Below are 13,591 nucleotides of genomic sequence, written 5' to 3' on the forward strand. Positions count from 1 at the left end.
TGGAGTTTTGGGTCTCACTCTGTGCTGTTGTGAGGTTGCAATCTTTCTGATCATTTTTGTTTTGATATTTTATATACAAATTTTCAAGAAGGTTGGTCTAAATGTAAAGTTAAACTGACGAAATCGTGGAAGCCTTCGCGGCTAGGTCAGTTCAGGCTACATATTAGAGATGTCCCTGCTGCGAATGAAATGCTCATTACAATTGTCAAAACAAACCTTTTTCACACAAAATGTTGCTCATACGTCAAGAAATATATGCCCGAGATGTCAAGGTTAGTATACTTTATATTTTCAATTTTTATCTTTAAATTCAGTGACTGTCAACATAGGATGCAACCTAATTCGTACCATGAACAATTCGTACCGTCAGTTCGTACCTTGAAAAGATCGAGAGAAAAAACTAAAAAAACCGAAGTCGCTGATCGCAGTTTTCGCAAACATTTTAAAATTTTTTGCAAACAAACAAAAACTCTTAGGATCATTACAAGAAATTTTAGAATTTTTGCGGAAACTTTGATCAACCCTAACCCTTTTAAAATGTTAGCAGAAACTGCAATCAGCAATTTCGGTAAACTTTTAGGATCGTACAGAAATTTTAAAGTGTTTGAGAAAACTGCGAATAAACGGAAACTGCGATCAGCGACTTCGGCTTTGTTCTATTTTTTTCTCTCGATCTTTTCAGTTTGTTTGTTTTCGGGAACACCCTAACCCTTTTAAAATGTTTGCGGAAACTGCGATCAACCCTAACCCTTTTAAAATGTTTGCGGAAACTGCGATCAGCAACTTCGGCAAACTCTTAGGATCATTACCGGAAATTAAAAAATGTTTGCTGAAAAACGGAAACTGCAACCAGCAATGTTCTATTTTTTTCTCTCAATCTTTTCAGTTTGTTTGTTTGCGGATACCGATACCCAGGGTTGCAAGTCGATATTGAAAACAGTAGGGGATAAATCGATATCGATAGTCAAACAAGAAAGCAGAGAAATATCCCATTTCAATAACCTCCCAAAAAAGTAGAGAAATATCCGATTTCAATAGCCTCCCAAAAAAGTAGAGAATAAAGAATAGGCTAATCGATATTAAACGCAATTAAAAAAATACAAATCAAGTATCTGATTTTATACTGCCTACCTACCAGTGCTTTCTTTCTGCTCAATCATGCATAACTTCAAACAAAATGCTTATTCTTTCAACTCTGCTTGATTGGTATTGTTGAATTATTATCGTTTTTGTCGTATGAGCGTCAAAATATGCTATAATATCTTTGTTCGTCGTATGTTATTAAGTAGAATTAAAGGCTTGATAAAAGTCGCAAAACAATCGAATAAAGAATATCGATTAAGTCAAAAAAAGTAAAGAAAAAACCATAAACAATATTGGCGGAAAAAAGAAAAGACTTAGACGTAATCGATATTGAAAAAGTAGAGAATAGCGCCATCGAATAGCGATTTGCAACCAATACTTGCAACCCTGCCGATACCTAACCGATACCCTAACCCTTTTAAAATGTTTACAGAAACAGCGATCAGCGACTTTGGCTTTTTTTAATTTTTTCTCTCGATCTTTTCAAGGTACGAACTGATGGTACGAATTGTTCATGGTATGAATTAGGTTGCACCCGTCGACATACAGCTTCTTATTTTTTGGGCATTTCTATGCGCAACACTAAAAGGCGGAAATAAGCGCGGAAAACTGCGAACAGCTCAAGAGAAGACATTTTGTAAAGTTGAAACGATAGTAAAGTACAAGTAGAAGTTAAATAACGACTTTAATTTATTATGAGAAACAACACTTTCAAATGCGTCACATTAGGTTGGCTTTTGAGTAAGCAAAAAACTCAACCAAGTAAAAATATATGTACAATTATGAAATCTCATATATTTGCTTTTTGTCATAAAGTATATTCACAAAATTGTCATTTAGGAGTGCATTCTTATTTTTTAGAAGCAAAATGCAAATGTTGCAACATTTCATTGTTTCATGATGGATTTACCGCTATGTTAAACAATATGGACGCCAAGATTGTATTTCCGCGTTTTCTACATCGGTGTTAAGGCGTTACTTCTGCGGACAATATGCCATTTCACGCCCGGCTTATTTCCGCCTTTTAGTGTTGCCCCAGTTCTATGGACTGAATGGAGATCTTACAAACTACTTATATATAGGCTCAGAGGCTAAGTTGTGGACGTGACAGTAATGCACTTTACAGAAATAATTCATTTCGGTTTTGTCAATTAAATTTTCAAAGAGAAAACTGCAGAATAAATCACAGTGTTGTACAATAATTGAACTTTTAGGTCATCTTGTTTAATTTTGACTGCCACAGTTTGGATGACTTTTCATCAGTGGTTACCGGTTAGTAGCCTTGAGAAACATGTAGATGTAGAAAATGTGTGTCAACCGCTTCCCTGCCAAACTTACAGTAAGCGCCTATGCACGCAAATTTCTCTTGACTTGACAACAGAAGGCATGTATGCATGGCCGTATACAACTTGTATTGTTTTGGTGAATTCCCTAAAGGTTCTGTTATGTTTTAGAAATAGTTTAGCATTGATAAATCATCGTTATGTTTCTGTTTTCTTAACGAATGTTTACAACCAGTTTTAAGAAAAGTCTTCACACTGACTTTTCAATGAACTATTTGCAGCCTATTGATTCAAGGCCTGAATATCATACTCTAAATTCATGCAAAAGAGATTGATATACTGGCTGAAGTATAAGATGTACTAGCTGAAATGGTTCACATAAGTTTACAGGCGCCCCACAAAGCCCAATAACTTTTGTTAAAAAATGCCATTCATACGTCATGATGACTTACGCAAATACAGCAGTGAAGTGGTTAATTGTGTGTTGCACTTTGATCAAATTTTATAGTAAGGTAGGCTACCCATGAAGTATTGGCAGAGGCTATATTCTGTTTACCATAATTGTAAATATAGCCTCGAAAGCTATATGAATATAGCCTTCCCAAGTAGGTGTAGAGCTGAGCTTCAAATTTTTATAGGTCGAGGTTCAGACTTTTTGGGAAACTTTTATCAGCAACATTTCTTATCAATCGGTGATGAGAGACTTTGCCTTGTTTGTCAAAAAAGTTAGCGAGTGAAAAGAAAAAAGTTTTAAATATTAACGGATTGGAAGAATAGTAACTTGTGGAAGTTAGCAACCAAAAATGGCCCGCCGCTATTCAAGGGTATTACTATTAGCTTATAAATAACGGTTAATCAAATTTAGTCTCAGCGAAAAAGTCTCAAATAAGTCTCAGCAAAAAATAAAACAGTTGTCAAATGGTGTTACATGATTAACAATAGAGGTTAATCAAACTGAGCCTCAGCGAAAATGTCTCAACTAAAGGTGCTAGATATCGCTATAGCCTATACGCATAAGATATCAGCTAATTTACATCTACCTTACTGAAACAATAACTTTCTTGTTTGCATGGGTATGGGAAGGTAAACACAAAAACCGCCTACCCAAATGCTCCCCACAAATTCTCTAAATAAGCAAAGGCCGTTGGTGAAGTTAAGAAATCACCGATTTGTAATTCTCCGAAAAAGGCTGTCTCCAATATTAGGATTTTTTCAAACGGGTCATTTAGCTGGTGAGGTAGTTTCAGGGGTCTGCTACTATTCGGTGAATCCGATTTGGTGAGTCCGATTCGGTGAGTCTGATTCGGTGAGTTCCTAACCTCTAACCCCTAATCCTAACCCCGAACCCTAAAACGGCAATGATAATTAGGCTACGGTACCCGATAATTTTAAAAAAAAATTGAAAAAATCCCCCGTTAAGGGATCGGACTCACCGAATCGGACTCACCGAAACGGGCCATTCCGAGTTTCAGAGACCATTTAACAACTTTTAAGAGCTTAGAGGCATGCTCTTCTTAGCATTTGAGATGACATTAGCTTCTTTATATTTTTGCTTCAATTTAACTTAAATATTATTTTACCACATTATTAGAGAAATCGTTTTAATACAGAGAATCTTTTCATTAAACGAAACAAAAACGTTTCTAAAGTTGACAAGCATCCCGGCTGAACTTCTGTTTTGTTTTTCAGGAATACTACGGAGGTTAACAATTCCACAAGGTTTGTTCAGCAACACCTGGCTTCGTACAGCGACATGGTTCTTGGAAAAGCAGAAGGAAACTGCGGCTCCACAATCAAGCTTCCCCCGATCATTTTCCACTGTTCCTAGTTCATGTTTTGATGAGAACAACTTTGACTGGGTTAAAGAAAGTGGATTTCTTGAAGAATCAGAAGATGTTGACGGGGCCTTGGACACATTTCATCAAGGTTATTATAAAGATATTTTTCATTCAATGAATCTTTTCACATTTTATTTGAGATAAAATATTCTGTGGAGTAAAGATCCATAAGATGCCTTGATAAAAGGTATGTATCTCTCAGCAATCAGCATAGTGTAGAAAATCCGGAATGGCCCGTTTCGGTGAGTCCGATTTGGTGAGTTCGATTCGGTGAGTCCGATCCCTTAACGGGGGATTTTTCAATTTTTTTTAAATTATTGGGTACCGTAGCCTAATTATCATTGCCGTTTTAGGGTTAGGGGTTAGGGTTAGAGGTTAGGAACTCACCGAATCGGACTCACCGAATAGTAGCAGACCCTAAAAAATCTGTTGCATAAATCAAAATCGTTGATTTAACTTAATTGTACAAATGATTTCAACACATTATTATTGCTTTAACCAACCACACGGTGAAGGTGTCTGGCCTATTAGTTGTTGGTTTGTTTCTCATCAAAAGCATATATATACATACAACTGTTTTTTAACAAGTCATTTTGTAATATATACCAACATTGGAGATGTTGACTGGAGGACCAGTTTGTAGTTTAAAGCTTTTAGTCTTTTGCACCAGTGCAGTCTTCACTCTTCTTCGAAGTTTGTCAATTGTGTAGCAACATTAATTATGTGATCTATGTTGTACCAATGTAATGAAAACATTATTGTTGTTCTTTTGTTGGTTTATCTGATAACTATGAGGTCATTCTCCAACCTCCCTTTATTCTATAGATAAATCAACCACAAAACCAGCTAAAGATGCTAAAACTGCCCCTGGTGCTTCTCAAAGAAAGCAAGGCTTGTTTTTGTTAAACTATGTACAGACTTGTGTAAACGGCGGATTCATGGAACAGGCTGTTAAAGCGGTAATGAACCGACATCCACTCACCAACCATGACATGAAGGTATGTGCTGCTTTTCTAACTTTTTTGTTGGCCATCTAAAAATGCTACCTTTAATTCAGACCTCACTTTGGGTTTTAAGTGCGAGATTGTAGTAGATGCACATATTTGTAGTTTATTTTACATGGCCTTTAGTTTGGCAACAATGTGGTGCGGAAATATTTAGATCCTACTACACTGTGGCACCAGCGATTTGGACTAGTGCAGTATATTTCACTGGGTGTTTGTGTCATTATATTGTTATGGTATTTTATTGATAAATTCGGGCTTACAGTAGACCTAATAACAACGCAAGTATGTCCAAAACTGTTGTCATTGATGTATTTTTCAACCTTGGTGGATCAATGATTTCCACACAAAAGTTTGTATTAAACAATAAAAAATGTACAAAAAGTTGTTATGCATAAAATCAACCTATAATAGAGTTGTAGTTAGAAAGGGTGAAATAAGCGACAATAGATTTATGTCTCATGTGGAAACTTAGTAGTAGTGAAACATTGCTAAAATCTTTGATTTTTTTTAAAAATACAAATGGGCCACTGAAAATCAGTAATGGGTCGCTTCGTAATCGTAACCCGCGGGTCATTGGTTTGCCATCCCTGCCACAAGTCTACTAAATGTGTGCTCTGAAAACCGGTTCTGTTGGTCTATTTTTGTCCATGATAGGTGGCCCATATTGCCAACCATGCTTGAAATTTCACAATACCAAATAAAAAGGGTAGAACCGTCACAGGAGATGATGAAACACCAAATGTGTGTTCATACAAACCGAATTAAGCTACAAAACCTTATTAGAAATTTCTAATTAACCAATTAAATGATTTTCACTCAAAAGTCACATATTACAGCTTCAATTCCACAACATGTTTATGATTTAGCATATAATCAAATATGTGTTGTGTATATTTGTTTAGTCATTAAATCAAACTTTAAAATGTTACATTTCTGAAAAACTTCTTTTTAAACCTAAGACAGTTTGTAAATTGATGCTCTCCCTGTACCACTGTACCAGGTCATATATTGGCTGGCAGGACTGCGAAACTTTTTTCGAATATTTAATCTTTTCTCCAAACTTCTCAGACCATCGAGTACCTCATGCACTCCCTCCTCAACCATCCCGGCTTGATGAGCGCCGAGGATTATGACGTCATGCACTCCATACAGTTGCTGTTCCGGAAAGCTTTGCAGATGGATTTGAAGTTGTCCCCCTCTGCATGCGCTTGCGTATTGGCAGCCATTAAAAAGTAAGATTGCAAGATAGACTTGTTTACTTTCTCTAATAAGTTGAAGTTGGTTTAATTGAGAGCCCTGTATTTTCTGTGGAAGCAATCATGTGAATACCACGCCGGTATTATAATGAATAACATTCCAATACTTCGTTGTCACTGTTTCTACATTTTATTCCGCTTAGATACTGTTAGTTAGTTCTCTGTTGCTCCCCGCATAATTGGGTTGCACGAACGGTTTAGAAACACGCCATTTTGTTTCATCGTGTGGTCGTATTGCACAATGGCAAGATTGGCTGAGAATGCAATTTGCACTTATGCGATGTCATGCAAGGCGGCGTCGTCATGCAATCTAAACCTGCTTAGACCGAGATGGATTTGCTGAGCAAGTTGTATTGTATACGGCGTATACTAGGGTGATTCATAAATTGTTTTTTTTTAATTCAATGGGGCACCCTCTTGTATCGTGTCAATACCTGAAAAAATAATCCTGTCAAATTTTTAGAGCAATCGAAAGCATTTTTAAGGTTGCTACCGACTTTGAAAGCTGCACATAATACACAAATGGGTCATTCCCTGTCAACTCAACAGGGTGTGCAAGCTCGACCCTCTTAGATTTTCTTGAAATTTACACTAAAGTTTCATAATGATGTATAATGAACACAAAAAAAATTTCAGCTCATTATCTCAAGACGTTTAGAAATTATAGCCCTTCAAAGTCACCAAGGTCCCTCAAAATGCGTTCGCATGTAAATTTTTCTCCATGTTTGGGTCTTCATAACTTTTAATCTAAAGCATTTACAAAGCTGAAATTTGGTATTTTGATTAAGAAGCAGCCCTAGTTTTCATATCTACCACCAAAATTGCTAATTTCCAATTAGTTTTAGATATAGAACCTTTCAAAAATTGAAATTTTTTACATTTGCAAATTTTTTATCAATTTTTGATGTCCGCTATCTCCCAAACCAATAGTCACAGAACTACCATTTTGCACATCATTAGTCTATACTAGTTGATAATTAACCCCCATGAGACTGACACCAAACAAATGTGAAATTATTGAAGTTTGGAGGGTGCAAAGATGAAGCCCAAACCATCTTTACACCATCCAAACTTCAATAATTTCACATTTGTTTGGTGTCAGTCTCATGGGTTGGGGGTTAATTATCAACTCATCATCATCATCGGCCATGCCTGAGTAAGGCGTCGGCTACCGTGAGTCTCCACAACGATCGATTGTCCATACTTCTAATTAGGTTTTCAAAATTTTGGTTTGTCCATGTTGAAAGATTTTTGAAGATTTCCAAACGTGGACGTCCCCGGTGCCTTTGACCAGGAAATCGCCCCATCATTGCCGAGTGTTCAATTCCGCGTTTGCGGTAGACATGCCCGATAAATGTCATTTGCCTTTTTTTGATAGTTGTGATGAGGACGCCAGGGGTGCACCCAGAGCGTCTCCACACTTCTTCGTTAGTGATTTTATCCGTCCAGTTTATTCCCATCATTCTACGAATGAACCAAATTTCAGCACTGTTGATCTTCTCTATCTTCGGGCATACAGTCCAGGATTCACAGCCATATAACAGAACTGACCAAATGTACACATGTAAAATTCTTATTCTAGTGTTTAGAGAGATTGAATTAGATTTCAGTATTTTGTCCATTTTGATGAAAGCTTGTTTGGATTGTAAAATTCTTGATTTTACGTCGCTCCAGCATCGACCATTCGAAGTGACCATAGAACCCAGATAGTTGAAACTATTTACTTGTGAGACTGTTGTATTTTGTATTTTGATAGTGCATACTGGAGTTATTTCTTTTGATGAAATGGTCATGCAGAAGGTTTTTGTTGCATTCAAATTAAGTCCAAGGTTCTCGCTTTGCTTAATGACTATGTCGAGTAAATTTTGTAAGCTGGAGTTTGATGTGGCGATTAGTACTGTGTCGTCTGCGTATCTTATGTTGTTGAAGTGTTGTCCGCCTACAGAGACGCCTTCTTCGTCATCTAGATGTCGTAAGATCATTTCGCCGTAGAGTGAGAAAAGATCAGGTGAAACTACGCACCCCTGTCTAACACCTCTCCGAATTTGTGTCCACTTGCTCAGCTCGCCATCTATCCGGACTGCTGCTGATTGATCCCAGTAGAGATTTCTGAGAAGTCGAAGGTCTTTACCATCTGTGTCTAAGCTGTCAAGCATCTCCATGAGTGGCTCATGTCTAACGCGGTTGAAAGCTTTGCTGTAGTCCATAAAGCAGAGGTACAGGTCTTCCCTGTGTTCTATCGACCTCTCAGCAAGTGTTCTGATTAGGAATGTGGCATTTCTAGTTCCTTTGTCTTTCACAAATCCGCATTGCACATCTGAGATTTCGGGATTGATGCATCTGCGTAGTCTATTAACTAGTATAGATTAATGATATGCAAAATGGTAGTTCCGTGACTATTGGTTTGGGAGATAGCGGACATCAAAAATTGATAATTTTTTTTCAAATATAAAAAATTTCAATTTTTGAAAGGTTCTATATCTAAAACTAATTTGAAATTAGCAATTTTGGTGGTAGATATGAAAACTAGGACTGCTTCTCAATCAGAATACCAAATTTCAGCTTTGTAAATGCTTTAGATTAAAAGTTATGAAGACCCAAACATGGAGAAAATGTACATGCGAACACATTTTGAGGGACCTTGGTGACTTTGAAGGACTGTAATTTCTAAACGTCTTGAGATAATGAGCTGAATTTTTTTTGTGTTCATTATACATCATTATGAAACTTTAGTATAAATTTCAAGAAAATCTAATAGGGTCGAGCTTGCACACCCTGTTGAGTTGACAGGGAATGACCCATTTGTGTATTATGTGCAGCTTTCAAAGTCGGTAGCAACCTTAAAAATGCTTTCGATTACTCTAAAAATTTGACAGGATTATTTTTTCAGGTATTGACACAATACAAGAGGGTGCCCCATTGAATTAAAAAAAATTTCAATTTATGAATGACCCTAGCGTATACAATACAACTTGCTCATTGGAGCTGTGTCTATTCAGTTTTAATGCAAGAAGCCATTTAAATTTAAACAAACAGGAGCTATTCACAATGCTCAGTGGGTGGCTAAAGTTATTTATGCCAATTTGAGGGGGCCAGGCGGGAGTGAAAGAGGGGGTCCCTGAACGAACAAAATTTTTTGGCTGAATTTTTCCTGAAGTGGAACACACATATCAATGTTACGAAACCAGCTTAAAAAAAGCGGAGACGATGCACCTTAGTATACGCTGTATTGGATAATACATGATTAAATTTTCAAGCTGTTTTGTTGCAAAAAGTAATAGAAATGAAATGGGGATTTTATGGCACACGCCTTGATTGACGTGTTGCTCTAACCACTTGCTTCCACAGCCGAGCCATTACTGTTGGTGATGTTCCTGCTACTATTTGACAGCTTCCGCTTGCTTTGGTTCTTTTCAAATATCCATCGGTAGACGTCGAATCAACGCAAAAAGGCCGATTTTGGTGGCTGGAGTTATAAGGACATATTTACTAAGAAATCTCTTTTCAGATTCGATCCTGATCCTCATCTTTTTGAGATTATGGCGGATAAAGTGGAGGAGTTATATTCACTGCAAGAGTGTCTCGATGCCAGCCATAGAGATGGGGAGACCTTCAAGCACTTGAAATCCGCCATTATGGCTTACCGAACTAACTACAGATTTAAAAATCACGAATGTAAAACAACTAGACCTCCTGCAGTGTTGAAAGATTATTACAAGAAGGATCCTGTGGATACTTCCGTACGTTTGCACAAAGCAACTATTCAGGAAGAAATCATGAAAAACTTTGATCTGCAACTCAAGATGGAAACGCAGGGAACTGTCAAAGTTCCAAATGTTTTGTTGTCGAAGAATCCTGTTTCAAAGACTCAAAAACGACATCGAGAAAAACTAAACAAACTGCATGACCGTTGGTTGCCGACGGCTTTAAAAGCGTTTAATTCTATGAAGGAACTTGAAAGGAAGAGATGGTTTGATGGGCGGACACATGAGCTGGGGGTATACCCCTTTTTATGCATTTTACCTGACGAAGCATACGTTGAAATAATCATCAGCCATTTGCATAAAATGCCGGGTTCCGGCGAGCTGTCTAGAGACACTGTGTTTGAACTTGGAAATTCTGTTTTTTCACACTATGCTTTAAAACAATACCTCACCCCTGAGTCGAAAAAGCGTTTAAAGAATTTATATTCAAATTATTCAAGTGTGTATACTGGGGGGAGTGCAGGCATGGTGCTGCGAAAGTTTTGGGAGCAGTTGGAACACAGGGAGGGTAAGATGTTGTTGGAAGGCCATGTTGCTCCATGGCAGGATTTATGGAGGATGTTGGTGGGAGGCAAACTCTTGGAGGTGATGGTATCCAGTCTCACTGTTGATGTTGGGAGTGAGAACACAAAAGTGCCATCCACATATTTCAAGAACATTCCTGCTGTTTTCAATTCTTACAAACCTTGGGGTAAGAAGATTTATGGAATGACCATCCCCCATCCTGTCTATGCCCAACTTGTTGCCTCAGCTAAGGGGGACTTTTCTTTTCCTGCTCAACACCTCCCCATGATTGTGCCCCCTCTTCCCTGGCTCCACCCCTATCAAGGGGGGTTTCTTTGTTGCCCCACAGACTTCGTGAGAAGAAAGGAGTACTCTGAAATGACAACCAATGAAGAATTCACCACAGACGAAGATGAGACGGCATCTACATCCGACGCGCTCAATGTGCTCAGTTCAGTCGCTTGGAAAATCAACAAGACAGTCTTGGACATTCAATTGAAAATGTTCCTCGCAAGAGGTGATAAAAAACTCAAAATTGCCCCAGTGGCAGAAGAGATCCCTGCACGTTTGAAGCGCACAAAGGATTCTTCACCTGAGGAGATAAAGAAAATAGGAGCGGAATATTACAGAGCCAAGAAACTTAAAAATGAAATGAACAGTTTACACGCTGATGCCCTGTATAAGTTTTCAATTGCCAATTTTTATCGTGACAAGCTGATCTGGCTCCCCCACAACTTGGACTTCAGAGGGCGCACCTACCCAGCTCCCCCACACTTCAACTACATGGGTAAGCCCATCGCTGATCTTTCCCAGTTGCGATATACTTGCAAAGCTGTTTGGTTAAAAAAACTCTTTTCAATTTGTTTTTCGGTGTATTTTAACTTAAAACTATTTGACGCACTTGTGACGCAGGTGATGACGTGAGTCGTTCGATCTTCTTGTTCGCCGATGGTCATCCGTTAGGGCGTCGTGGTTTGGATTGGCTCAAGATCCACATTACCAACCTGACCGGAGCCAAGAAGTACGGCAGCATGAAAGACCGCTTGGAGTATGCTGACCAGGTTTGAGGCTTGTTTTGATTTTGAATTTTTTTTCCACAACGCACAAATACTCTTACCGTACCTTCTATTTGTGATGTCACTTTCACTTGTGAACAATGCAACATATTTAACCTTTGTTTTACTTTCCTCCATTGATCCCATTTTGTGTCCGGTTTGGTTAGATGATAGATGAGATACTGGATTCAGCTGATCGGCCACTAGATGGCAGATGTTGGTGGAAGGAATCAGAGGAGCCATGGCAGACCTTGGCTGCTTGCATAGAGTTGGCCAACGCGGTCCGATCTGGCAGCCCTGATCAGTACATCTCTCACCTCCCCATATACCAGGACGGGTCATGCAACGGCCTCCAACACTATGCGGCCTTGGGAAGGGATGAAGCTGGTGCAATGCAGGTTAGTGATTAGCTTTTGTGTGACGACTTCCTTAAATGTAGAAAGTAGAGTTTTTCCTAGGAATCAGCGCTAGGCTGGGTACCTACTAGAACAGCGTGCAATTGCGATTCGCTGACCATGACGTTGTAGCTTCCACGCTAACCATTAAGTGTCGTTGTCTATCCTAGTATTCTTGCGACTGTACAATCGGCTGCGGAGAAACATATAGGGCTCCTTAAAATTAACCCCAATCCTCCCAATGTATATGGTAATTGAATTTTTAGTTGTTGAGATTGAGGTGAACAAATAATCAAGGGCTAAAGCATCGTCACGAACAGCGTCATATAATTCTACCCACTGGCTAGACATTGGACAGCAGGGGTGCTATAACCTTGACTGTGTTTGGCCGTGGAATGGCACTTCAGGACGTATCTTGAGTCAATCATGCTGAGTGACGAAACGTAAATGAGATATCTCTTGCGGTGGTCTGACCTGGATTGCTTAAATTGAACTATGTCTTACTTTCATGCTTGTTCACCTCATTAAAGATGTTTAAATCTTTCATTACCGTTTCATTCATTTTGTTTAAAACAGCCAGGGATTACGTGCACAAGAGTGAAGAGTTGCAAACTATGGCTGATGAGTTGCGAACTACTCTATTAGTTAGATTTCTGTTTTCTAAACCAAAAGTAAGGATGGCCAAGTCACCAGGCGAACTTCGAACTTATTTGTTTGCTCATTTAATGTGAAGTGAGTGCATTGTCTTGAAAGCCATTGAGAGACTTCGGTCACCTGAAGCAGGTTGGTTTGAACAAGTGTTAGCTACAGAATGCTGCATAAGCACAACGTTTGTTGCACCATTTTAATTAAAAAAAAATCATTCTTCACCCAGGTCAACCTCCTCCCATCCGAGACTCCCATGGATGTTTACTCCGGCGTGACTAGGATCGTGGAGGAGATCCGAGAGGAGGATGCTGCAAATGGAGTTGAGATCGCGCAAGAGCTACATGGCCACATCAGCAGGAAGGTGCTCAAACAGACCGTCATGACGACTGTTTATGGCGTCACAAGGTGAGCGCTGTGGCGATTGCTGAGCAGCACGGGAACTTAGTTGTTGAAATTACTTCTAATGACTTCGATTGAAAGTTTTTAAAATCATGGAATGTCGCTTGCTATTGTCTTTGTATGGCGCCTGCAGCGTTTATTCTGTTGATAAGGCGCCATGTAACTTCTGTTTATCTTTACCAAAACCATTGGGGGTTGGTTGGAGGTGTACAAAGTTAGGTTTTCTGAAATCCTGCTTTACCAATAACCCAGAACTCTGGCGCCTGTACACCTCTGCTGCTGACCCCCCTCCACAGGTTTTGGCTTGGATAACAAAGTTTATTCCTTTAAGTTCAAATTTTAGTGAAAAAGCTATAAGC

The 13,591-nt window shown here is 38.8% G+C and overlaps 1 protein-coding gene across 1 annotated transcript in view; it reads left to right on the plus strand.

Annotated features, from left to right (window-relative positions):
* LOC145785489 (DNA-directed RNA polymerase, mitochondrial-like) overlaps positions 1–13,591 on the plus strand; it is a 15,956-nt gene continuing 2,365 nt past the window's right edge. The window contains exons 1-8 of the mRNA XM_082597138.1: positions 1–272; positions 4,056–4,292; positions 5,030–5,202; positions 6,280–6,443; positions 9,976–11,522; positions 11,648–11,796; positions 11,958–12,188; positions 13,060–13,238. Coding sequence (XP_082453264.1) covers positions 170–272; positions 4,056–4,292; positions 5,030–5,202; positions 6,280–6,443; positions 9,976–11,522; positions 11,648–11,796; positions 11,958–12,188; positions 13,060–13,238 — 2,783 coding nt within the window. The 5' untranslated portion in view covers positions 1–169. The remainder of the gene's footprint in view (positions 273–4,055; positions 4,293–5,029; positions 5,203–6,279; positions 6,444–9,975; positions 11,523–11,647; positions 11,797–11,957; positions 12,189–13,059; positions 13,239–13,591) is intronic.

This window comes from Aplidium turbinatum, chromosome 16 (genome assembly GCF_918807975.1).
Source record: "Aplidium turbinatum chromosome 16, kaAplTurb1.1, whole genome shotgun sequence".
Classification (NCBI taxonomy): domain Eukaryota; kingdom Metazoa; phylum Chordata; class Ascidiacea; order Aplousobranchia; family Polyclinidae; genus Aplidium; species Aplidium turbinatum.